Consider the following 26,152-nt stretch of genomic DNA (forward strand, 5'->3'; position numbering starts at 1 on the left):
GGTAACGCGAAACGGGAACCTCCCGCGGGGCGTACTGCGTAGTAGCTACTACTAGCTCTAGGGACCTTACCCCTTAGCTAGGCTCTAACCCTTAGTGCACCTAATAGGTAGACAGGATTACGTCCTAGCCAAAGAGACTACTATATAGCTTAAGAGAACGGATGCGCGTGTCGGTATATTAATAAACGGAACTATTCGTCTCTAGGGCGGTACGCTAGTAAGATATACTTAAGGAGTAAACAGAAGTTACTTAGGCGGGAGAGGTTTTGGCTAGGCCTTAACCGTAGAAGGTATACCCAACTACATTGTAGGATGCAGCTATGACGCCCTTGTAGGATTACGCTAAAAAGTAGGCGCGTAAGACGGGAGTTGCGACCCCTAGAAATGGCAGCTTATGCCTGTGCCGGCGGAAACAATAAGGGGAGGTATAAAACTAGAGGCTATGGAAGGCTCCTAAGCCATGCAAAAGCGTACTAACCCTAGGAGGAAACTCTTATACAGATTGCTGGGGGGCGGACTAGTATTTAGGCTAACCCTATTATAAGATATCCGAAAGAACTAGTAAGAATCCCTATACGATTAGTAGTGGTAGCCAACTGCTTATAGACTGGGACTAAAGCACTAGAAAACTAGGGTAGAGGCCTAGATAAGTAGGTATATAGAACTCTACTATATTACTAGCTAATATATAACTACCTACTACTACCTTTAACCTAATCTCCCTAGAAATCTTCTAGTAGAATTAGTAAGGAGAAAGGATATAAAAGGATAGTAAAAACTAGTAAGGCTTTTTACCTAGTTTTTTACCTTTAGGATTAGGAGATAAAAGACCTAAGGAGGTTATTATCTACTGTAAAAACTAGGAAACCCCCCTATAAAATATAAAATGTTAAGGCCTAATAAATCTAAAAAAAAACCTCCTATAGAAATAAGTGATAAAGAGTCTATATCCACTTTTTCTCCCCCTTCTCCTTCTTCTAGCCTGTTTTAGATAGAAGAAAAAAGAGGATATCTATTACATATCGGGGGGGGGGTCATTTAGCGCGGTTACGACCCGGGTTAATACGAGGTTAGGGCTACCCCTGCTAATAACGCTCACGAACCCCGCATGAGGTCGCGCAGCGACCGCCCCCAAGTACTTTTGCACGCGATTTTGGGCGAAAAGGTACATAATTTTGGTTAGATCGGTACCTCTAGACGGTCGCGTAATGTTGCTCTAAATTTACAACACCTAAACGGGCTCTACTCCTACATTAAGGCGTCTTAGTCACTGTAGTGCAGTCCTATATTGAGACGTCTCGGTCACTAGAGTATAGTCCTACATTGAGGCGTCTTGGTCACTGCAGTGCAGTCCTATATTAAGACGTCTTGGTCACTAATAGAGTCCTACATTGAGGCGTCTTGGTCACTGCAGTAGTCCTACATTAAGGCGTCTTAGTTACTATAGTGCAGTTATATATTAAGGCGTCTCAGTTACTGTAGTAGTCCTATAGTAAAATAGCATTATATATATATATAATACGGAGCCTTTCCCTCCCTTTCCCTCCCCCGCCCTAAGGCTTAGGGCTAGTTAGTAGTTAGATATTCTTATAAAGCCAATTTAAAGAACGCCGGCCGCGTAGCTATTCCAGCTGGTTAATAGCCTATCTCTCGTCTCTTGCCGTACGGTCTTCTACGCGCCGTCTTATATCCTTAATTATCCTACGGCGACGGCTATAGAACATAGCCTCGCCGTCGACCCGCCAGCGTGCCCCCTAGCAGCGATTAAGAGCTTTAATTGACGGCCCACCCGCTAGCCCTAAAGTCCACTCAGTCCAGAGCTGGAAGACCAAATTACCGCCCCAAAGCATTTTATATTTCCTTGGCGGCGCCTATAGGTCAAGGATAAATAGGAGAGGTTAAGCGTTAGCTTGCGGTAGCGGCGGCGGGGTTACAGTAGATGTTATAGGAGACAGCTGAGTAGGATCTACGGCAGTAGATAGTTAATTATCTATAGTAGATACGGGCCTCTCTAGAGGACCCCTTGGTATCTCTTTAGGGGTCGGATATACGGGAAAGGGTTTATCTAAAGACGGAATTTGGCCGTTAGCGGGTTTAGGAACGGACCTAGGTATAGGTATAGATATAGGTACGGGTACGGGTACGGGTACAGGGCCGTCTAAAGGTGGATATACGGACTCCGTAGGCCCTATTTAGATACCCGTCTTCCCTTGCTGGATCTATATAGGTGCGAATAATGCTAATAACCTTTCTATCTCACTAAGGCGTTCTAAGATTATCTGTACGTGTAATTAAACCCCCTTTATCTTAGAGATCGCGGCCTTATGTCTTAGCTTAGCTACGGCCTCGTAGGCGGGCTAGTATTTCCGCATTATTAGCTCGTCTAGCGTAACTACATTAGCCAGCGAGCTCTCTACCCGCGTAGCGAACCTCTAGTACTCCTCGCAGCTAAAGAGGGGGTCCTTCCATAGGGGGTAGAGCGGGAACTGCTTATATAGGATTACTAAGTCCTGTAATAGGATTACCCTAAGCGCGCGGAGGAGGCGTAGAAATCCTAAGCCTATAAGGTTAAGCTGTATAACCTTATTATCGGCCCTATCTAGGTAGTAGGTCTCTATACGTTTTAGCTAGACGTTAGTCTTAGGCCATATCTTTAAACAGAGGGCCTCCTCTAGCACCTCCTACACGTGGGGGAGAAAGTAGCCCTTTCCTTCCTTTAGGAAGCCGGCGATTAACCGCATAAACATACGGGGTAGATAGTGTTAGCGACTTAGTCAATCGAGACATAAGTACGGCAAAAGGGTCGCGCAAGCCTGTACGATTGGATTGTCTATAAACGAGAATCTAAAGCTAGGGAAAGGAAAGGAGAAGAAGAGCAGCGCCGTTTGGTGTTTTATAAGATCTTCGCGTCACGTAATCGCAATATGCGGCAATCTGTGGCAACTTGCCGGTGCGAAGTTCTGCCAAGTTCTGCTAGTTCTGCTAGTTCTGCCAGTGCTATAACATTACCCCCCCCTCCAAAAAAGCCTGCCCTTAGGCTTTGTCGCTAAAAGTCTTAGTAAGAGAATCTGACTAATTAGACAACTTTAACCGCTGGTTAAAGTTCCTAGATATTTTAACACCTTACGTAACTAAGAAATTTCTAGGGCGTTTTTATCCTTATATTCTTCTAGTAGCTTATTATCTTTATTATGCTAGCATTCTATCTACTTATCTAGGTACTTTAGCGGTCTGGGTTTATTAGGGTAACGGCTATAGAACTTTTAGAGCTTATAGGGACTACCTATAAAGTTCTATATAGGGTACTAAGTAGGGTCTAGGTTATATCCTTTCTAACTAATATAATACTTTAATATTCCCTTTATAAGTTTATAGGCTAGCATTTCTTTAATTTCCTATTTATTATCGCCATTAACTTAAATTAGTAAGGGAGGTTCATTCTTTTATCTAGGTAGTAGGTTATTTATAGCTTTCCGTAGCTTATCCAGTAAGAAAATAGGGTAAACTTTAATTAAGTCTGGGAGCTTAACCTTATACGAGTTACCTACTTTATTAAAAATCTTATATGGTCCTACTATTTTATAGTCTAGCTTATAGCTAGGCCGTTCTATCTTCTAGTTCTTTATTATAACCTAGACCATATCGCCTACAGTAAAGTTAGGCTCGCGCCTATGCTTATTTACCTACAATTTTATTAATTTCTAGGCCTTTTTTAGGTTTATANGGNCTACTTTCTANGCTTCTTCTAAGCGCTTAGCGTACTNCTAGGCTTCCTTATAAGATAGTTTTTCGNNTANAGTNTAGGGCCCTTCTAGTCTTTCCCAGTTAAAGCTTATATAGGGTAGGTAACCTATTTCTAGTTAAATAGGGGCAAATCCGGTAGAGTTGTAGGGTAGGGTTACTTGGGCGTAGTTTATTAAGGGTAATAGTTTAGCCTAGTTATCCTAAAAGTAGTTAATAAAAGGCCGGAGTCTCTAGTCTAAGTATTAATTTATAATCTCCGTTTAACCGTCTATCTAGGGGTAATATGCCGTAAAAAGCTTTAGCTTAATGCCTAAGATTTAGGTAAACTTGTTCCAAAAGGCTAATATAAACTGTGGCCTATAGTTAGATATAATAGTGTCTAGTAGTCCGTAAATTCGGTAGATATAGTAGATATACAGTTAGGCTGCCTCTTTAGTATTAATATTTTTATAATAGGGAATTAAGAATAGGCGCTTGCCGAAGCGGTTAACTAGGATTATAACTATATTATATCTATTACGGTCTAGAGGTAGCTTATAAAAGTCTATAAAGACATATTACTAAGGGCGGTTAGGTATTAGGAGGGATTTTAATAATCCTAGGGTCTTATCTTATAGAATTATAGACCTATAGTAGTTATTGCAGTTCCGTATATAGCGGTTAATATCTATAATTATTCCGGGCTAGTAGTAGCGGTTGCTAATAATCCTACGGGTCTTATTTTTTCTGGGGTAGGCCGTAGAGACCTGGGTATATGCTTCAATAATAAGCCGAGTCCGTAAGTTCTATTCCTCTGCTACCACTAGCTATTTACGGTACTTAAGTAGTCCACTTTTAAGGGACTATAGGCTAAAAACATTCTTTGCCTTTTCGCGGTACTCCTATAGAGAAGGGGCCGTATAGTTTACCTATAGTAGTTTATTAATAAGGTCCAGTTCTATAGAGTTAATAGGGTATATCTCGGCATCTAAAGAGTCTATATTTAGTTCTGCCTATATTTAGGAGTTAAGGTGCTCTAGTTATAGTAGCGCTTAAGTCTATAATAAGATCTTTACGGCTGTCTAGTTATTTATGTCCTGTTTACGCCTTATAAGAGCGTCTACACGGTTAGTGGCGCCTGGCCTATATATAATTAGGAAGTTAAATTAAGATAGGGTATCCGCCTAGCGCGCCTATTAGGCTATAAGGGCCTTTATTATTATAAAATATTCTAAAGCCTTATAATCGGAAACTACCTAGATAGACTTAGGGGTGCCTTTTAGTTGGGCTCGCCAGTGCTAAAAGCTAGAGATAATAGCTAGCATTTCTTTATCGTGAATTAGGTAGTTTAGCTTAGCATCTACTATAGTCTTCGAATAGTAAGTAATAGGGTGCTATTTTCCATTTATTTACTTTTGGGAGTAAACGCTAGCTATAACACTATCTAAGGCATCGGTTTCTAGTATTAAGGGCCATTCTAGGTTAAAGTGGGCGAGTAAGGGAGTAGAGACCAGTCGTTTCTTAAGCTCGTTAAAGGCCTGCCTATATACGGTATTAAAGTAAAAGGGCCGGTCCTTATAGGTAAGTAGGCTTAGTGGCCAGGTAATTCTGCTATAGTTCTTAATAAAGCGTTAGTAGAAGTTATAGAACCCTAAGAATAACTATACCCCCTTTACGGTCCTTGGGGGTACCTATTAGTTAATTACAGCCGTCTTTTCTAGGTCTGCCTTAATTCCGTTTATACTGATAATAAACCCTAAATACTTTATACGCTTAATACTAAATTCTAACTTTTTAATATTGGCTTAGAGGCTAGCTTCCTAAAGCCGTTATAGGACTTTATAGACATGCTCTTTATATTCTAGTTTGTTTTTAGAGTAGATTATAATATTATCTAGGTATACTATATAGAAGTTATTAAGGTAGTTAAATAGTACGTTATTTATATATTGTTAGTATATAGCCGGTCCGTTAATTAGTCTAAAAGGTAGTACTTTATATTTATACGTTCCGTAACGAGTCCGAAATATAGTAAGGTTTTCTAATTTAAGGTTTATCCTAATTTAGTAAAAAGCCTAGCGGATATTAAGCTTTGTAAAGATCTTAGCTCTACTTATTTGGGCTAAAGTCTCATTAAGTAAAGGTAGTGGGTAGCGGTCTTTAAGGGTTAAATTATTAAGCTTACGGTAGTTAATACAGAAACAAAGTCCTCTATTTAGCTTTTTAGCAAAGAGAATAGGTAAGTTAAAAGGGGCTTAACTAGGCTTAATAAAGCCCTTATCCAGGTTATTAATAAGATACTGCTTTATGGCCTATAATTTATATAAGGTGATAAGCTCCGCACCACTCAGCCACACAAACCCACAAAAGGTAAGCAAGTGACTGGCTTGATGCCAGGCACGGCTGTGCGGAACAATATATATAGGCGAGGTGACTTCGTTACCTGACACTATAATTTAGCAGTCGATTACTATTGGAGGGGGCTATAGCTAAGGGTAACCACCTTATCCGGCTTAATTTCGATCTTATAGTCGTACGGTTAGTGAGATGGGAGTATATTAGATACTGCTTTAGAGAAAGTATCTTTAAATTTCTAGTATTAATGGGGCAGTTTCTGTTCTACTAGCTCCTTATCTATAAGCTCGCCTTTCTCTTAGGCTAGGGCTTCTTTCTCTTTAATTATTTAATTAATTTTATATAAGCTAGTTATAAAGGCAACAGTATTAGGCTAAACTAGGTTTTGGTAGAATCCTATAGCGCCAATATAGCAGATATCGACTAGCGGGAGGTCTGTGGGTTTTTTTATGGATATTTATTAGGCCGTATTTTACGGTATAGGGTTTATAGTCTTCCTTAGCTTACGTTCCATTTTCCGCAAGTTATCCTTCCGGTTTATTAGTTTAGTATATTATTTAATGTCCCTAGCCTTTCTTTATGGCTGCGTAGGGCCTAAGTTCTCTATTGGGGACTTAGCTAGGCCACTACTAACTTTCTAAGTCTTTAGTGTGGGTGGTGTAATATAGGCAGTCTAGGGGCGTTATAGTATACGGATCCGTTACGGATTAAGCTATATATCCTTCTTAAAAGCCTGGTCCCTACGCGTTGCATTAGCCTAGTAAATAGTGTTTATCTACGGCCGTATAAGGTTTTCCATTATAATACTAATCTCTTTTATAAAGGAAGGCGTTAGGGGCATAGTTTTAGGCTAGATAAGCTGCCTGTTCCGTATATTGAGCTATAAGCCTAAATAGGCTAGCTATTTTCTCCTTAAGATTATATTATAGCTTTTAAGGTCCGTAATAAGGAAGGGGACGTTATACTACCTTCGTCCGTTAACGCGGAGGTAGATCTATAAGATAGTTATAATAGGTAGTCCTATTTGTCTGTTATAACCGCGAATAGGGACTAGTTTAGGCAGTTCTTTAAGGGGTATATTTAAAAAGTTAGCCAGTTTTGCAGCGCACTTTATATTAATTAAGGTAAAGGTATTTACTCCTAAGTTAGCTAAAGCAGAGGTTAAAACTTAATATCTATTATAAAATAAAGTATAAGGGATAATGTAGCTTCTTCTACTAACTAGCTAACCTAGATTAATATATAATATATCGATCCCTTTTAACCCTAGAGAGAAGTCTTCCTTTAGGGTTCCTCTTTTTCTAGCTTTATACTATTCTCCTAAATTAATAGGACCTTGTTTATCTTTACCTTTATTAGGCAGTTCCTTATAGGGTAGCCTATTTAACTATATAAGAAGTAAGCTCCTTAATTACTAAGGGCCTATATATAGGGGTCGCTGTATATAGGCTAGGTATACACTAGGCCCGTAATAGGGGTAGCTATATAGCTAGCTATTAGGTTAACTATAGGAGTTACTAATTATACTAGGGCACTATGGGCCGTACTTATAGTACTTACGGCCTAGTTTATAAGGTTTCTAGTTTTTAGCCAGTTAGCGCGTGCCTTAATTTAATAAAGGCCTTGGTTAATAGCTAGGCAATAGTCTATAACGTTAGGAAAACGGGAAGTGGCGCAGGAAATTTGGTTTCGCTAAAAGTGTTTTTAGGGCCCGGGGCTAGCTTTCCGCCATATTAGCNAACCCCCCCTNGCCCGGGGCCAGCTTTTAGCCATATTAGCTGACCCCCCCTAGCCTAGGGCTAGCTTTTAGCTATATTAGCTAACCCCCCCTAGCCTAGGGCTAGCTTTTAGCCATATTAGCTAAGCCNTANAGCTATACNCTAGCACTATACTAGCTTATAGCTATAAAATAAATATTNTTACTATTATTGTATTTATTGCTATTAGGGTATTAAAATCCTAAAGGCCTCCGGGCAGGCTCCTAGCAGGCTTCCTAGTAGGCTCCTAGTAGGCTTCCTAGCAGGCTCCTAGCAGGACTTTGATTTTCCTTATCTAAATCGTCCGAAGTACCATCGGGTCCCCGCTATATTCCCAACAGCCTCTACACGTGCCTTTACATACCCCTTATACACCTAAATGCCACCTTTACCCTTCCTTCCTTACATCCTCCTTACTTAGGGAGGTACCAGAATGGTAGCTAGAGGACTGTGACCAGAACTAGACGTCGCCAGAACCAGACGACCGTCGCCAGAACTAGACGACCGTCGCCAGAACCAGACGACCGCCGCCAGAGCCAGACGATAATCGTTTAAACGACCAGCCAGCAAACACCACAATCAATTCAATCGATCGATCGAATCAAACTAGAGCCTCGATATTATCCCATTACCAAATCAAATCGAATCAAGGCCTCTTAGGGAGGCACCCCAGACGACTACCGTTCAAACGTACAGCCAGCGAACGCCCAGAGAGAACGATTCAAATCAATATAATTAATCGCAATCAAATCAAGCAGAGCCTTCGATCGGGCCGATCTCTCCCCCAAATTACAGATACAGACAGGTAGGCATAGACAAATAGGCACGACCGGTAGGCACAGATAGGTAGGCACGAATAAGTAGGACGGTTAGACGGTAGGATAGGTAGAATAGGTAGGACAGGTAGGATAGGTAGGACAGATAGGATAGGTAGGATAGGTAAGATAGGTAGGACAGGTAGGACAGGTAGGATAGGTAGAATAGGTAGGATAGGTAGGATAGGTAGAACAGGTAGGATAGGTAGGATAGGCACTAGGCCTAGTTAGGAAATCAGTACATAGCCGGCGGATTATCGGGAACGCCGCCAATTAACGATTTAGAGACTCTGCGAGAGATATCCCTTATAGCTACTATTAATTTTAAATTTTGAATTTTTGAATTTTAAATTTTGAATTTTATTATAATTATACATATTGCAGCTATAGGAAATATTATATAAAATATATAAAATGTATAAAATATATAAAACGTATAAAACGTATAAAATGTACTAATGTTGCTAATATGGCCCTAGGCTAGCCCTGGGCTAGTGTAAATAAGTGTATATAAGTAGATTAGCGGATTTAGCTAAAATGACCCCGGGCCAGCCCCGGGCTAGCCCCTAGCTAACCCCTACTACCCTCCCGTTTTCCTAACGAAGTTCCTTTAACGTCTATACTATAGTATAAGCTAGTAATACGGCCCGCTATAGGTCTAGGGTAAGCTTATTAAAGAGGTCTAGTAGTAGGTCTTCTTAGGGGATCTAGGCCTATTCTACTAGGTATAGAAAGCGGGTTTAGAAGGCTAAAAAGGTCTCCGTTATTTTTATATTTAGGCTTTTATAGCTAAGGCGGGCGTTCTATACTTTAAAAGGGTCTTTATAAATAAAAAATAAGTTTTTAATTATTTCTTCTTTAGAGATAAAGGGGTTTATTAAGTCTTTAGTGTATTACGGGCGTAAATGCGTCTAAGTATCTCTGCTAGTGCGGCCGAAAACATAGGCCATTCTAGCTTAGGCGTTAGGGAAGTGGTTTATATTAACTTTAAGCTTATCCTATAATTAAAGCTTCTAATTATTAAATATAGAGTTAGTTCCGTTTATAAGTAGCGGGGGATCCGCAACCTTTACCGACCGCTTTAGTGCTGTATAGGCCTTAATAGATTTACTAAGGCGCTAAGATAGGGCCTAAAGGACTATAGCAAGTCTTTAGTTATCTAATAATGACTTATTATTAGATATAGGGGTATCTCTAGCTTTAAGTAGCTCTCGTAGTTATTTAATTTCGGTATTAGTAGCCGTAAGCTCCGCCTAGGGGGTTAAAACGTTAATTATTTCTTTGTCTGAAGTATTTAAGGGTCCTATAGCTGCTTTACCTACTACTATAGTTTGTGGCATAGTGGTAGGAGTATTAAGTAATTCCGGGTAATTTCTTTAGGGGTTCTAGTCTATATATGTTTTATAGGTCCTTTTCTTAGGGTTCTATTCTTTTCTTTTAGGTCCTATCCTTGTAGTTTTAGTAATGTCCTTAGGGTTCTATTCTGTGTTCTTGTAGATATATTTAAGTTCCTTCTTAGGAAGAAAGAGTAGAGTAAGCTTTAGATAATGTTAGTGACTTAGTTAATTAAGACATAAGCATGGTAAAAGGGTCGCGTAAGCCTATATAATTGGATTGTCTATAAACAAGAATCTAAAGCTAGGGAAAGGAAAGGAGAAGAAGAGTAGCGCCGTTTGGTGTTTTATAAGATCTTCGCGTCACGTGATCGCAATATGCGGCAATCTGTGGCAACTTGCCGGTGCGAAGTTCTGCCAAGTTCTGCCAGTTCTGCCAGTTCTGCTAGTGCCGTAATAGATAGCTAAGGTAGGCTCCCGTTATCGCGTCTATATTCTAGCATCTAGCCCGTCTAATTTAGGTCTCCTTAATACTACTAAGCTCGGCATACCAGACGCTCTACTTATAGGCGCTATAGGTCTTCTCTTTTAAGTAAATTCCTACCCCTTAAAACATCTTTTTATTCTATTTAAACTACGTATAATAGCTTAGCGGCTATTATAGTACTTTAATACTGCTAGGGAAGACGTATAGGTTATAGTAGTCCTCTAGTTACTAAAAGGATGGGAAGCTCTTAGCGCTATCTTTACCCTAGCGGTTAAAGAAGTAGAAGGCTATTATAGAGAGAGGGTAGAGGATAGGGTTAGCGTTCCGTATATAGCCTATATACTTAACCTTACCGTGCTAATTCTACTTCCCTTATATTATTAATATAATTATATACGGCGCTAATATATCTAGTTTAGGCCCTTTATTCTCTAGTTTAATAAGGACAATGTTAGCAAGCTAAACGTCTTATTTACTTTTACCCTGGGTAACGGTAGTATAGCCTAAGGGACGGGTTAGAAAACGGCAGCTGTACGGACTAAATAGGGTATATAGTAGTAGTAATATACAAACCTAATAAATGCTTAGTTATAGTTTAAAGGTAAGACTTAACTAAACCCGGTATCTTAGAGCCCGTCTCCCAGTACTAAGTAATCGCCTTTTTAAGCCCTTTAACGTCGTAGCCGCCAGTAATTATAAATAGGCCTCGATTAATAAAGTTAACGCATTGAATACGGTCCTTATCACGGCGGACGCTCTCTAGTACTGCCGAGAGCTTCGCCCCCCGCAGCGGCTGCGAGGCCTTGCCTTCCGACTACCACGCGTAAAGCTTAGTAATAGCGGAGGCGTAGCTATTCACAACTGAGTATCGGACTGTCTCGTTGAATAGGGCGTCTAGGGCCTCCTCGTCCCATATCTCCTCCTCCTTTATAGCTTCCTCCTCTACGGCTGCGGCTGCCCCTGCGGCTGCGGCTGCCCCTACGGCTGCCTTCCCCCCTAGCTGCCCTCCTGCCCGCTCGGCCGTCTTCTGCCTCTTCTTCGCCCACTCACCATATTTCCACATCTCTTTCCGTTTTAACTTCCGTTTTTGATAGCCAGCGGCCCGCGATTTTCGGTTAATGACTTGCTGCTCTAAAAATAGGCAAAGCTTATCTTCTGTTACCTAGGCGCCGTCCGTATTACCTTCCAGTCTCGCGCACCAGTCTTCCCACTCTTTCTGCTTCGGCTCGTACGCCCTTGTAGTATTCTTTGAGCGCTGGGCCTTATGAATATCCTGTAGCCGTGCTGTCTGGGCCTTGAATTCGCTCTCGAGGCTATAGGGGGAGGAGGCTGGGGGGGCTTCCGTCGACCGTAAAGTGGACCGTAGGGTAAGAAGATTCTTAAAAGACTCCATATCCGCAAGAGGTAAGGGGGGAGACGCGTGAGCGCGGCACGGGTAAATAGAGCTACCGAACGCGTAAATATCGAAGGAGAAGGAGGAGAAGAGGGCTCTGTATTATAGAATTAGAATTACAGTAGGCCATTCTATATAAAATCAGAAGCCCCGCGCAAGCTAGGAGCCAGCGCGGGCACGAGAAAAGGAAGGGTTGGAAAATGGGATTGTCGAGGCGACGATGAGGTCGAAGGCGCGCGACGAGGACCTCCATACTAACCCAGTACTAACCTAGGCCTCAAAAACGCGTCCGAAAAGTAGGGGCCACCCCCCAGGGGGAGGAGGTGATATTTGGACGATATGTCGAGGACCTGGGGGGCTCATGCGTAACCCGAGGTTATGCCAAGCTTAACCCGGACCTCCGATACATCTAGATTATCTAGTTAGTTCGCTTACTAAATGACCTTCTTAACAGCGTATGGAATAAGAGTACTATCCGCAATAGAATATTAGATATAAGCGTAAAAAGAATTAAGCAGTATGCAATTTTATAAACCTAACTTCCTCCTATCTCCTATGTGGTTCCCCTAGCAAATAAAAAAAGAAGGCCACGGCCGGTACAGGACTTGAACATGTAACCTTGCCCTTAAATATTAATATTAGGAGGGGCACGCGCTACCATTGCGCCAACCCTATTTGATAATAAGCTATAGTATTGCAATGAACAACGTAACATACGGTCAGGTATCTAGAAAACTAATGATTTAACAATTAAAATAACAAAATATATATACGGAGGTAGCGGTCAAAAGTTCCTGGTCCCCCCTGTTGTAGTGGCGTGCGCTAGCCTTTAGTGGCTTGGTGTGGCGTAAGCGATGCTTGGCGCGTACTGCGTATATAACTCTCCCCTTAATACTATTATTAACCTAAATTAGGTTAAACTTTGCAATAAATTCTTATTTATTGCTCCTTAGCTACTACTTTACCTATAACTTAATTAGATCCTTAATAATATATAGGCCTTTTCTATAAGTTATAAATATATATCTAACTTAATTACTAGGTTAAATCTAATACTAGTAATAGTAATAGCCTTTATATCTAATATAACTACCTTAACTTCTACTATATCTAAGTTTAATAATACCACCTAAGCTATTATTACCTTCTTAGTTATAGTAAAGCCTACCTTTATAAAGTATCTAGAAGAAACTAGAAAGAGCTTTATAAAGTATATCCCCTTATAGGGGATAAAGCTTTAAAGCTCTATATAACCTTAATTAGTAATAGTAAGTAAGAAAAGTAATTAATTAGTAATAGTAAGTAAGGGAGGTAATTAATTAGGAATAGTAAATAAGGAAGGTAATTAATTAAGCCTACTATAAAGGCTATAGAAGTTAAAGAAGAGGAGGATAATAGTAGGTAAGGCTATATAGGTAGGAGAAATCTAAATTATAACTATACTAACCCTAATTAGATAATTAGTCTATAGCTAGTAAAATATTAAAGAGCCTAGCTTTTAATAGATCTTAGTAAGTTTAAAGCTTTATATAATTTATAAATTTTAGTATTAGGGAATATAATTAACTACCTCCTACCTAATTAGTTTCTACTACTTATAGACTATATCTATAATATAGAAAGGCCTTTAAATATACTTATAAATTATAGTATAACCTAGTTTAGATAGAATCTAATAGTATTATAGTAGTTTAGGGGGGGTAGTAAAATTTAATCTCTAGAGCCTTATAAAATCTTATTAGTGTGACGGCTAAACTACTAGCTAAAAGGATAGTGTATAAAAAAGATTAAGATCGACTTTGTAGCTTGTGGTTTAATATATATATACCTAAATAAGCGCCCGCAGGTCACGTAACGTCACAACCGTCACAGTTAGAAAACTAAGATTTTATATTTTTGTCCTTATTTATAGCTATTAACTACACTATACTTCCTAAATTAACTTATAGAAATAGCTAAAATCTACTAAAAAGCTTTATTAAAAAGCTTTATATAGTCTTAAAGTTTAATATAATATTAAATCTATTTTAGAAAAAGGTAGAAATATTCCGGAACGAGCCGTGTACTGGTATTAGGCAGAATAATACCCTTTAGGGTAATAAGCACGGATATTTTAATGTATTTTTATCTTATTTTGGATACAAATCTACGCATTTTAATTAGCGTAATTAATATGCGCTTTTAACCGGATACGCCAGGATAGTGTAGTAAGAAACCTAAAAATTTCCTAAAGCTAAGAAAAAAAAAAAAACTTTAGCCGAGCGCGGGGATTGTGAACGCAACCTTACTACAGTGATGTGCACGACCAGCTTCACCCCCCCCCTTTAGCGAGTTGCAGATTCGGTACGCGCATCCAATTTCGCCTGGTTGCCACCAGCTGTACAGTGATGTGCATGACCAGCTTCACCCCTCCCCTTTGGCGAGGGCTCCAAAATTTTAAATTCGGCACGCGCATCCAATTTCGCCTGGTTGCCACCAGCTGTACATAGTAATTGTAGCGAACGGCTGTGGCTGCACGCAGGGACCTTTTTGGTTGCCCTGGAGAATCGCCTTGGTTGGCCAGGAGAACCAAATTGAAGACGTACGCTTCTTCCTCTCCCCCCTCCCGTTGTGGCCGCCAAAACGCGAGTACAACGCTGTCTCTGCAGAGAGGTCAATGGAATTTGGCAATATCGTACGGGTGGAAATCTCACGATATTTGACAAAGATCACGACACTGCAGAGAAAGGCCGATCGCTGTCCGCAGGTTCTTGCAGCCAAGCATACAGCTTCGCTACAATTACTATGTACAGTTGGTGGCGATTTAGCGGACCCGCGTACCGTAGCGAAATGTTTTTTTTTTCAAGGGGGGGTGAAGCTGGTCGTGCACATCACTGTACATAGTAATTGTAGCGAACGGCTGTGGCTGCACCCAAGGTCCTTTTTGGTTGCCCTGGAGAATCGCCTTGGTTGGCCAGGAGAATCAAATTGAAGACGACGCTTCCTTTTCTCCCCTTTAACTATGCCTCCATTATGCCCGCCAAAACGCGAATACAACGCTGCCTCTGCAGAGAGGTTGACGAAATTTGGCAATATCGTACGGTGGAAGCCTCACGATATTTGACAAAGATCACGACACTGCGGAGGAAGGCCGCCAGAAGTAATGTTCTTGTAGCCAAGCATACGACTTCGCTACAATTACTATGTACAGCTGGTGGCAACCAGGCGAAATTGGATGCGCGTACCGAATCTGCAACTCGCTAAAGGGGGGGGGTGAAGCTGGTCGTGCACATCACTGTACAGTACATTGCACGACCAGCTTCCCCCCTTGAAAAAAAAAGTATATTTCGCTTCGGTACGCGGGCTCGCCAAATCGCCACCAACAAGCCGTATGCTTGGCTGCAAGAACTTTGCTTCTGGCGGACTTGAGATCGGCCTTCCTCCGCAGTGTCGTGATCTTTATCAAATATCGTGAGGCTTTCACCCGTACGACATTGCAAATTCCATCGACCTCTCTGCAGAGACAGCGTTGTACTCGCGTTTTGGCGGCCACAACGGGAGGGGTAGTTAAGGGGGGGAGGAAGAAGCGTACGTCTTCAATTTTGGTTCTCCTGGCCAACCAAGGCGATTCTCTATGGCAACCAAAAAGGTCCTTGCGTGTAGCCACAGCCGTTCGCTACAATTACTATGTACAGTTGGTGGCAGTCAGGCGAGATTGGATGCGCGTACCGAATTTGAAATTTCGTAGCGCTCGCTAAAGGAGGGGGGGGCGTGCAATGCACTGTACGCTTTGCGAAAGTATTGCGAAAATCAAATTAAGCGAGCCTCCCGCCCGCAGACTGCTCGTTTTACAAAAATGCTTTTACAACCACCAAAAATAAGTCTTATTTTATAAGATTAGTAAGTAAAACTATAAAATAGATACTGTTTTACAATTTTAAATATATGGCAGCTTAGTAAGTGATGTGGTTGTAAAATTCTAGGTGGTAAAACATCAGGCTAAGTATTACCCCTCTATCAAAACAATATACCCCCTATTACCCTACTAATACGGCTCTATATTTTATATATAGGGGCATATTTTATAGCCCTATAGTAGGGCTATAAAATAAGCCCTTATTTATATAAATTGGAGCGGTATTGGTAGAGTTATATAGGGTACTGAATAATGGCTATAAAACTTAAATTGAGGCTCTGCGCTGACTAACCTAACCCCTCTACCCCCAAAAATAAGCACCCCTTATAACTCTACTAAAATAGCCATAAAATATATAAATAAGGGCTCGTTTTGTAGCCCTAAAATAGGGCTATAAAATATACCTTTATATATAAAATATAAAGCTATATTAGTGGGGCTATAGGGGGTGTATTGTTTTGATAGAGGAGGTAATACTTAGCCTAACGCTTTACCACCTAAAACCCCACAACTACATTATTTACTAAGCTGCCATATATTTAAAATTGTAAAGCGGTATCTATTTTATAGTTCTATTTACTAATTTTATAAAATAAGACTTATTTTTAGTGGTTATAAAAGCATTTTTATAAAATAAGTGTCTGCGGGCGGGAGGCTCGCTTAATTTTGATTTTCGCAATACTTTCGCAAAGCGTAGTAAGATTAAGACTGGAAAGTGTTAACTGGAAGTTAAACGTATTTAAAGATAACTTACGTCTTATGCTCTGCTAGTGACTTAGCCCGGCTTATTATAAACGTGGAGTGGATAAATAAAAATATTTATCGGTAGATTGCGAGCACCTGCTACTTCTACCAACAACATTAAACTTCTCCATTTTTAAGTTATACGGCTTTTGCTTTCCCGCCCACTATCCCTATATATATACCTATATAGAGCTCCGCATATCTAGGTACGAAGGAGGTAATTATGCTGGGTTATACTCGGCTTTCTCTGCTTCACCCACCCTCCTTGCTACTACGTAGCTACAGGCCTAGCGCCGGCTGTGCTTGCAGAGATCGCCCCCTTTATGCCTATACCTCTAAATATTAATATTGTTATACGGCTCTTCTTCTTTAGATGGTGACGAATAAAGAATAAGATAAATAAATGTATATAGAGACTGTAAAACTACATTCGAAAGCTTATATCTGGGAATTATTTGGAAACACAAACTATGCACATCCATTCACTCACTAGCACGCCACGAAAATTACTCGCGCATTAACCTCATCCAGGCCCAAAAACCATCGCCTCTATTTACATACACGCGCGCTCTACAAATTATTGTCCACTCGTGCCTGCCGCCATACCAGATTCAACTCACAACAGATAAAAGCCTTCTTTTGATCCCTAAGAATACCACCTTCCTGCGTCTAATTTCTTTATATCCGGAGACGTTTTACGTCATTTTTCATGTCCAGTGCGCTCCGAATGCGCAGCCGTAGTTTACACAATGCCACGAAGGAAAATTGAGCTACATGATCCTACCGATGCTGAACAAGTCAAAGCTTATATTGAAGCGAAGGCTTCTCGAACCGATGGAGCGAGATTGCAAAATCTACTCAAGCAGCTTCCTAAACTCATTCGAGACCCAAACCTCAGACGTGGGAAAGACGGATACAAGTTTAACATTACAACTCTCACGCAGAAAGTAGCGGCAGCAACTTATATCCGTGGTCAGATTGTTGAAATACCGTGCAGTAACTGCCGAGAGGGATGCGGTCCATTTGCGGATTGCGTTCTACTTAGCGGTTTCGACGATCTCACTAAGATGTGTTGTTCTAACTGTCAGTGGGATTTGAAGACCACCAGTCTCTCATCCAGAATTTGCGACTTTGCAAAAAGTACGTGCTAAAAAGATTCATTTTCAGTGCAGCTATTAATCTTATTTCTGACTAGGCCGTGCTCACCTGTCTCGAGTCTATAAACCGCGCCCGTTGCCTTTCGGATTTGACCAGGAGCCCGCCATAGCATCCTCAAACCAGGTCCATGGCTCTCGTTCAAGTGGCTCACTGAAGCCGGGGGCCGAAAATATTCATATCCTCGGCGATTTGTTTCTCCCAGCCTTCGACAAAGGGGAAGGAAATCTCCAGACCATGGTATCTCCCCTTCTGCCCGACCTGAAGGCACTTCACGAGCGAGATATGAGCAGTAAGTTCTCTGTCTCTCGCGATTGGTCTCAACTAAAAATATGCGTGTAGCTATAAAGAAGCCTATAATCAACATTAATAGCGCTTTTGAGGCCTTCAAATCAGCCGAAGCTTAAAGTTGGAGAAAATCTGGACTACCGACACCGCCGCCACCAGAATTTCTGGTTAAGCCTTCGGGTTCGCTCTGTTCACCAATCAGCCATCGCCTTAATTAGCCGTCCTTTACTACCAACATTCCTGAAAATGGAGAGACCGCAGATCAGACAAACGGTTGTATTGCTATGGTCATGGGTACTGCTTTTGAGGAGACAACCTTGATCTATGACCAGGTCCATCGTAGAGATGACACCTCACATGGTTCCACAAGATATCCTCTATTCGTACGACAAGCACATCAAGAATGGACAGGTCAAATTTCGGAATCTTCGGAGGCTAAGGTTGAGGTCGTGTACGGTCTGAAAGCTGCACGAGCTATTATGACAGACCGAAATCTCAAAACAACTCCTTTACCACTTTGGGGCGAATATTCCGGTATTATTTTTATTCTCCTACACGAAACAAACTTCCAGAATGCTCAACAAGAATACAAATTTCGGAGAATTATGGTGTTTGCCTATCACCCTTAGAGGTTATTCTATGACCGTGTCGGCGGCCGCTATATTGTTCACCAAGAAAAGGCACTTGCTTTAGCAGCAGCCATGACTGGTGTTTGTTACCTACCAAACTATTACAAGAACAAGTTATGGCTAATTGTACGACCTTCATCCAAGCAACGGCACTTAGAAGCGATTCTTGGGAAATAACGTGCTCAAGCCCTCGCCATCGGCTTTGCGAAGAGCGTCTATTTCGATGCTATTTCTGATACAGATGACTCCGATCAAGAATTTGAAAACGATGGCAGCTGGGAGCAATTTTTTAAAGAAAATCCGCACAGTAACAAGAAGCTCTACGAACTACTTCCCACTGCTCTAAGTGAGGCAACCCAGGATAGCCAGGATTGGCATGACCCGTTGTCATTTCCTAAATCCGTTCGTGAGTGGTGGGAAGGATAGAAACAAATCCTATTTTACGAGAACCCGGTTTCCGGACTTACAGATATCCTTTTAGTCCTTGATAAATGCCAGAAATTGATACTAGGCCAAATGATATCCGCAAACAGATCGTTATTGCGACATGCCCTTACGATACTTATGGAGATACAAAAACAAACTCTTAAGCGAGATAATTCTCATCAATCCTAAAAGGCTGGCCTCCTCCACTCTCGTTTTGATGGTCAATCCATCCTAGTTAAATGTATTTGGTGTGGGACAAAGGGAGGCGCAGTGAAGAAGCCAGTCTTCTCTGTCAATCGCCTAAATCATTATATTGTCATTAACAAGCGCGTATGCTAGAACTGCGGGAAAAGAGCATTCCTAGTCCCAATCTATGGTCCACACACTAGTTATACGAGCCTTTCTTCTACGGCACCAAAGATCGAGCAGCGAGAGATATATTTAATGATGCTACAATCGCGGGAAACACTAACAGCTCAGCAAACCGAGCCTGTAGAATCTTTCTGTTTGCGTTGTTAAGAGCAGATAAAAGTTAAGGGCGGCGGAAACGTGTTTGTAGATTCCAAACCGCTATGGACCCTTGGTGGCCGTCGCCCTCTTTATGTCGAACGCCGTGTAAATTGTCTGAATTGCCAAATGCTCAGGAGAGCCTCGGGCAGGTTTGTGCCTAAGGACGAAGGCATACCGTCAATCTACCATACAAGTCTTACTAGACTCGCTGACCTATATGGAAGGTATGATGGTCCTATCATCGCAGCCTTGATGGATCACTGGCCGCCATTAAGTAGAACGTATATGTGGAACGCCACGGTCGAAGCATATTCTAGTCCGGTATTTGTTTCGCCCTCTGGCTCGAATACTGTACTTGAATTGCCATCAACTTCATACCAAGGCACGCCCATTCGCCGCAGCCCTAATAAGGATCGCTCGACTTCACTCGAAAGCTTCTAGGTTGAGGCTGAAGGTGCGCCTACAGAATGGCGCTCTTCATTCTCCACCGGCCTAGAAACGCCCAAGCAGTCTCAATCTTTCTATTAGGTTACCAATTCGATCGTGGCTGCCGATGAAGACCTGATGTCGTTGACAAAGAAGCGCGGCCGACCGAAAGGAAGGAGAAACAAACGGAAAGTATGCGATGATGACTCACCGAGGTGATTACACTGTGAAGGAATATCGATCGAAACGGCAAAGCGTGTGCATCATCCCACTAATGGAGACTTCGAATTTCATGAAAGTCAAGAGAAAGTGGGAACAATCAAACTCGGAACCGAATAGAAGCACAAGTCGTAGTTGTATAAATAAACAGCTTTTTTTCTTCCCCCCCTCTTTCCGTGAGAGGGCCACTCTAAACCATGAAGGTGCTACATTGTCCAAAAACCTGACTTGTGTAGTGGAAATAAAGAGCCCTATCCCTTAACTCGCCGGCGTCCATCTAGTAGACGGCCCGTGCAGAACACCAGAATCAAAACCAGTGTGGCCAAAAATTACGATAAGCGAATTAAAATAAATCGATATCGGATACCGGATTATCCGATATCGATTTATTTCAATTCGCTTATCGTAATATATATTAGATCGCACACTTTAACTTAAAATCTCTACTATACACTAGATTCTTCTAGTAACTATAGCTTTGGAGACTAATCTTAAGTCTTCTCTTCCTAAGGTTATATCTGAAACTATATTATCTATTTAATCAACTTTAAAATCTCAAAAGAATCGGTCTAATATTTATAATTTCTGTCGTACGGCACCAAAAGGAGAAGAGCGTAACTCTTATGGAAGATTACTCTATTTCTGTAATCGATGCGATTTTAAAGCAAGCTTAACAATAAACTTCTGGGGTTACTACTTATCCCAGCATAGGATTTAGATTAAACTATATAGAAAGGATTATCGTATGGCAGAAGTAGCTAAAGCATTACAATTAGTCTTTAATAAGCTACGGCTTAAAAACCACAATCTTAACAATAAAATCCTTAGAGAAGTAATTAATAAAAAGGTTGTTAAGACAACTCTCCTTAATCTTATTGCCCTCTATCCAGCATGTGTAGGTAAGATTATAACAACCCTTATTCGTACATAGCTATTTTGTTGTGAGAGCAACCATGAAGTTGCCTGCGGCCCCCTCTGCCTCTGCCATGCCAGAGGCCACGAGAAGCTGAGCCTGTGTTGCCGTGCGACGGCGCGTTGGTGAGGACTGGGTAGTAGGTGTCGACTGCCCTGGGGCAGGTGTTGAGCCGGCCACATCTTCGTTCGTTTGTGAGGCCTCTGCATTTAGTAGAGGCGCTTCCTCGGTGCCCTCCTCGTTAATTACGTCGCGTTCCTTGACAATATATAATGTCAAATCGAGCCGGTAGAGCTTCTGTGGCATCCTGGCCGCCTAGCTCCGAACGCAGCTCTCCAGCTCAAAAATCTCGCTATGGCTGTTAATTGTAGAGGTCACCCACTGCGACGGCGGGAGCCTCCCATACCATGCAGAGCCTACCAGCTTCTTATGCTTCATTTATAACCCCGCTCGCGTATCCACGGATCAATATGCTCTCTGCACTAGTCGTAGAAGGCCGTGTAGGTTAGCCAGCCTGCCAGCCTCATAACAACCCGTGATGCAATCTCCTCCATCGGCACCCGAGGCCCTCTCCCTTGTCCCAGAGAATCTTCCAAAACGATGTATATTCTACGCGCTTATCCTCAACCTCCTCAACCTTATCACTGTCGAGCTGAGCAGCCTCGAATTGGTCGGGCTCGTCGGTCGGGGTTCCCGCGGAGGGCTGGATGCTGGCGGGGGAGGATCGCGCTTCTTACGCGTCCGGATCGGCTTTGGAATCGGCTTTTTTGCACCCTTTTTGGAGGTTGTTTCTTAGTCGGCTGTGGAGGCTTTCGGCGGGCAGTTGGCTGTGTAGATGGCTGTATAGATGGCCGTTTAGATGGCCGTGTAGATGGTGGAGACGGCCGTGGAGATCGAGATCCCCTAGCCGGCGCGGTCGCCCCGGCGACGCGTTCCTTCGTGAGGAGCCATCACAGCAGGCCTATATAATTGACCTAATTAGGCATAGAACGCAGCACGGGGGAGGGGCTAGATTTACTGGCACTATTCGTTGACGATACGAAGTTGGCGTGGATGATGGTGGAGATCGGCCTCTGGAGCGATAGGGTGGCTCGTATATTTCGCAGTCGACAGCCGTACCAGCAATGGCGTCGGTGTTTTCTGGCGCCGATCCCCACCCAACCTTTTTCACACCTGGACTTCAAATTTCACCATACGACGCAGTGCCGCGCATCTATTCCCTAGAAGACAGGATCAGTGAGTTCTTCGAGACTCAATCATCTGTTACTCGTCAGCAATGCGATGACATGGCCCTCTCCATTTCCGGGAGTCCAATCAGCCCGGCACCGATCCAGGGAGCGTTCAGCTATACTGTCACAGCTGGAGCTTTACAATCGAAGATAGTGCAGTTCAGGACTCAGACTTCTCTTCTCGATATGGACACACTGACCGTCGCGCGGGACGTTCATCCAGACTTTGTTCCAGCTACCACGTTCCACGGTACTCTCGGTGAGGGTGAGGCTTCGCCTCTCTCTGTCTATGTGATGGAAAGAATCTCTGGAACCACTCATATTGAGGCAAGGTTTTATGATGAGTCTACCGCTAAAGCAAAACTTGAGGGCGAATCACGCCGAATGACTACAGCAAAGGATTTTGCCAGGTATATTGTTTGAAGAGAAACAACCCTTAATCTTACCCACATACTAACACTTAATAGATTCTTTTTACAAGCATGGAAGGGTCGCCAATCATTGCCAATGGAGAAGATAGATGCACTCCGTCTTCAACATGGGATAGATCTCGAACTGCTGTCCCAATCTTTACCCCCACGGTTTTCGATCATCCTACAACAGCTTCGTACGTATCTCCCGCTTCTATACGCACCGACGTTCCCACTTGTCCTCACCCATGACGATCTCTGCGAGATGAACATACTTATGGATCCCAAAACTGGCAAAATTACTGGCTTCATCGACTGGGCGGAGGCAAAGATACTTCCATTCGGCTTCGCCCTGTGGGGGTTTTTGAATGTGATTGGCTGGATGGACTCAAAAGGATGGCATTACTATTCCAATCGTCAAGATCTCGAAGATCAATTCTGGAAGACCTTTAATGAGTCTGTTGGAGGCGTGACAAAGGAAGAGAGAGATGCGATCCGTGTTTTGTCTACGGTAGGCATTTTCTTGAGGTACGGCTTTGCGTGGGACGAAGGTGTTCGCAGAAGACCAGTAACAGAGTTAGACTACTCTATCAAATACCTTGACGCGTTTTTCAGCGGTGAGAAATCTGTTGGAAACTCGTTCATTCTGAGTGAAAACTAGATATGTTGAAATCAAACCAAAGTCTTCTTGTGGTGTCGCATAACAATTTTCTACGAAAGTGCTACAAGGGGGTGTACTTACCTGTCTTTGGTAAAATGCTAATCCGGGTAAGTGGAGTATGAAGCATCTGAGTCGGTCTTAAGACGGCGACATTCCTTAGACGGTACTCTTCTTAGACCAGTCATGTTCTTTAAGGATGGCCCCATCTAAAGACGAGACATCTCAAGATTATCTCGTTCTGAAGAGCCAGTCCGAGGCCACTTCTTTACTAACCTAGTTTGACTTAGTTAGCCTAGCCTTTCTTCCAACCCTTGAAGCTCTTCTATCAAGTTTCCTCTCATTAATACAAGAAATATTGCATATTAATATCTCCGATTTGCCTGTAACGAGGCCATGTGGACCATAGAAACTTTCTCCGTAAGGCTTACAAACTACAATGGCCTTACTTCCACCACCTCCAAGACGAATTGCGTAAACCAAAGCAACGGAATATTGGAGCCTCATCCTGCCCTCGATGCCGCAACAAATGCAACCAAATGCCGAGTGTCCATACTAACCCTTACCAACTAACTACAAAGTACTTAAACCTAGTTGGATCTCCATCCTCTCGATTACCTTACCACGACAATATCTCAGCTTCACCACTAAACCAGCAATGCGCCTCCCCTACGCCCCAACTACACCTCCCTCTCCCTCCCTGGAACCCCTCTACGCCCGCATCGCCGCCCGCCGTGCTCCCCGCCCCCTCATCCCTCTCGACCTCGCCCTCCTCCACTCTCCCCCAGTCACCGACGGCTGGAACTCCTTCATCGGCGCTTTACGCACTTTAACCTAAATCAATGCTTTATTGCGCGAACTCGCTATCTCGCGCGTTGCCGTGTTGAATAGCGCTGTGCATAAGTGGAACTCGTACGCGCCGCTTGCGTTTAAAGCTGGGATTTCGAAGGAGGGTTTGGAGATGGTGTTGGAGTACCCTGTGATTGGGAAAGGGAAGGGTGGGGATAAGAATAAGGAGGGAGGGGGGTTGGGCGAGAGGGAGTGGGTGGTGTTGGCGTGTACGGATTAGATGACTAGGGGTGTGAGTGTGGATGAGGGGGTCTTTAAGAAGGTTAAGGGCTATCTTGGGGAGAAGGATCTGGTGGAGTTGACGGTGGTGGCGGGTATAATTGTGTGAGTTGGTTTTTGGTTGCGTTGGATGTTGGGGAGAATAATGGGAAGCCAATGAAGAGTGTGGAGGATATTGTGAAGGGAGTATGAAGGGTGAAGCAGCTGGCAATGGATGGGAAGGGCCCCGGGGGTTTTTGGGGTTATTGGATTCTGGTTCTATGCGGATCCTATTTAGGGACCGCTGTGGATGCTGGATGGGCTCCTGAGCCTAAATTTGAAGTCGTTTAGTACAAGAGTAATTTGTATCTATATGCACCCGGAGATATAGTCTAATTGGAGATCAAAAGCATAGCCTGTTTGATTGTAGAAAATGCATACTTCACAATTTCCCCAGTATCTAATATTTCTGCTTAAAACGAGCTCGGATGGCATGGCAGCACCCAATCGACTAGATTAACATCCAACTTGAACCATCCGGTATTCGGCAGGTAATTCACCGCTTCCAGCTTTGATCCGAGTTGCGATTTGCGAACGCCGACGCCAGCCGCGCGGGTTTGCCTCTCCGCATCTTTAAGATACAACCACTGCTCACCCTGCCAGCTCGATCACATCCAAAAATGGCCTCCATAATACCCCCCAGATTGCTCGCGCGCAGTGTACGGCAGCTATACAGGCAGAAAGCGGCGTTTGTTCCGCTAAACACACGCAGATCGGCCAGCTCCAAGCATCCGAAGGGCTTCGTCCCGCCAGCGAAGGAAGATCTGGAGGAGCTTAGGGAGAGAGTGCAAGAGTTCACGAGTATGCCCTTTCTAATCTTTAATGAGTTCTGAGCTAGATCTACACGTCTTTTAGCGTTATACCGTTGAAATACTGTTGGATACTACTCTAACGCCGTTGCCCAAGATGTGCCCGTTGTTCTCTATCTGCAACTGCGACCACACTGCGCCTGACGCTCCCGGGTTTTACCGCTGCGAGTTATCGGATCGATGCCGACCTGGCCCGCGATACTCCAGGAACTACGCCCGAGAACTTGCGGAGCGCGGCCTTGCTGCTGTGCCCGTGTTCGCAGAGCCTCACGTCTTCCGGGTTAATGTCAAAACCAAAGTTGAGGTCGCCCCCGACGGCATACACGAGATCCAGACGTGGCATCCGTGGCAGGTGTGCACGAACTGCCTATACCTGCGACGAATCAGCGCCTGCTCTCTCCGGAGGGATTCACTCCTTATTATGGAACCGGCCTGGAGGGACTTCTGCGGGATTGGAGAGGAGAGCGAGGAGGACCTGAGGTTTGGACCCGACTCCATTTATGGAGCCATACCGTTCCGTGAGTTGATTAATAAGGACCTGAGGGATGACGTATCTTAGGACAACAATGCCTAGGCTGGGCGTGCAGTCGGTCTTGCGCTGGAGCCTTACCGAGCGGAGGAGAGTAAACGACGTGGTTCTTGTACAATAGTATTTGGCTTTTAATGGGAGGATTTTTCTGAGCGGAGGAGGGTAAAGGTGCGTTGGTTTACTTTGCTTGATACCCTTAATATATAAAATCTGTTTCTCTAGCATCGTGAGCGGCATCGCAAGCAGCACTGTAAATTCATAGAGAATTCTTAGGTGGATAGAATGATTCGCATACTGCCTTTGACCCAAGACTGATATAGAGAGAATGGAGAAGATTCTAA

The 26,152-nt window shown here is 43.0% G+C and overlaps 4 protein-coding genes and 1 non-coding gene across 5 annotated transcripts; 4 read left to right on the forward strand and 1 right to left on the reverse strand.

The window, feature by feature from the left end:
- Positions 1 to 12,454: 12,454 nt before the first annotated feature.
- Positions 12,455 to 12,536, reverse strand: K441DRAFT_t36. The gene has a single exon. It is a non-coding gene; the product is annotated as a tRNA-Arg (tRNA).
- Positions 12,537 to 17,030: 4,494 nt separating this feature from the next.
- On the forward strand, positions 17,031 to 20,016 carry K441DRAFT_742402 (uncharacterized protein). The gene is made up of 6 exons (XM_067654386.1): positions 17,031 to 17,643; positions 17,699 to 17,950; positions 18,032 to 18,126; positions 18,279 to 18,480; positions 18,817 to 18,981; positions 19,561 to 20,016. Exons 1-6 carry the CDS (start codon positions 17,253 to 17,255, stop codon positions 19,950 to 19,952), a joined length of 1,497 nt encoding a protein of 498 aa, XP_067496925.1. The 5' UTR covers positions 17,031 to 17,252; the 3' UTR covers positions 19,953 to 20,016.
- Positions 20,017 to 21,549: 1,533 nt separating this feature from the next.
- K441DRAFT_356738 (uncharacterized protein) lies at positions 21,550 to 22,134 on the forward strand. The gene has a single exon (XM_067641350.1). The coding sequence runs from the start codon at positions 21,670 to 21,672 to the stop codon at positions 22,036 to 22,038; it is 369 nt and encodes a 122-aa protein (XP_067496926.1). The 5' UTR covers positions 21,550 to 21,669; the 3' UTR covers positions 22,039 to 22,134.
- Positions 22,135 to 22,209: 75 nt separating this feature from the next.
- K441DRAFT_670860 (uncharacterized protein) lies at positions 22,210 to 23,474 on the forward strand. Its single transcript, XM_067650336.1, has 2 exons — positions 22,210 to 22,708; positions 22,766 to 23,474. Exons 1-2 carry the CDS (start codon positions 22,356 to 22,358, stop codon positions 23,367 to 23,369), a joined length of 957 nt encoding a protein of 318 aa, XP_067496927.1. The 5' UTR covers positions 22,210 to 22,355; the 3' UTR covers positions 23,370 to 23,474.
- Positions 23,475 to 25,379: 1,905 nt separating this feature from the next.
- Positions 25,380 to 25,841, forward strand: K441DRAFT_682656 (uncharacterized protein; the record flags this gene model as incomplete). The annotated part of the gene is made up of 1 exon (XM_067651602.1): positions 25,380 to 25,841. The coding sequence occupies one exon, from the start codon at positions 25,380 to 25,382 to the stop codon at positions 25,839 to 25,841; it is 462 nt and encodes a 153-aa protein (XP_067496928.1).
- Between the last annotated feature and the right edge of the window lie 311 nt (positions 25,842 to 26,152).

Source organism: Cenococcum geophilum (assembly GCF_001692895.1).
Source record: "Cenococcum geophilum 1.58 unplaced genomic scaffold K441scaffold_86, whole genome shotgun sequence".
Classification (NCBI taxonomy): domain Eukaryota; kingdom Fungi; phylum Ascomycota; class Dothideomycetes; order Gloniales; family Gloniaceae; genus Cenococcum; species Cenococcum geophilum.

Coding starts and splice junctions, on each gene's coding strand:
- K441DRAFT_742402 (XM_067654386.1), top strand. CDS start 17,253: ATGCCACGAAGGAAAATTGAGCTACATGATCCTACCGATGCTGAACAA. Junction 18,127..18,278: donor ATTTCTGGTTAAGCCTTCGG/GTTCGCTCTGTT, acceptor ATCTATGACCAG/GTCCATCGTAGAGATGACAC. Junction 18,481..18,816: donor ACTTTGGGGCGAATATTCCG/GTATTATTTTTA, acceptor TTTCTGATACAG/ATGACTCCGATCAAGAATTT.
- K441DRAFT_356738 (XM_067641350.1), top strand. CDS start 21,670: ATGTATATTCTACGCGCTTATCCTCAACCTCCTCAACCTTATCACTGT.
- K441DRAFT_670860 (XM_067650336.1), top strand. CDS start 22,356: ATGGCCCTCTCCATTTCCGGGAGTCCAATCAGCCCGGCACCGATCCAG. Junction 22,709..22,765: donor ACAGCAAAGGATTTTGCCAG/GTATATTGTTTG, acceptor AACACTTAATAG/ATTCTTTTTACAAGCATGGA.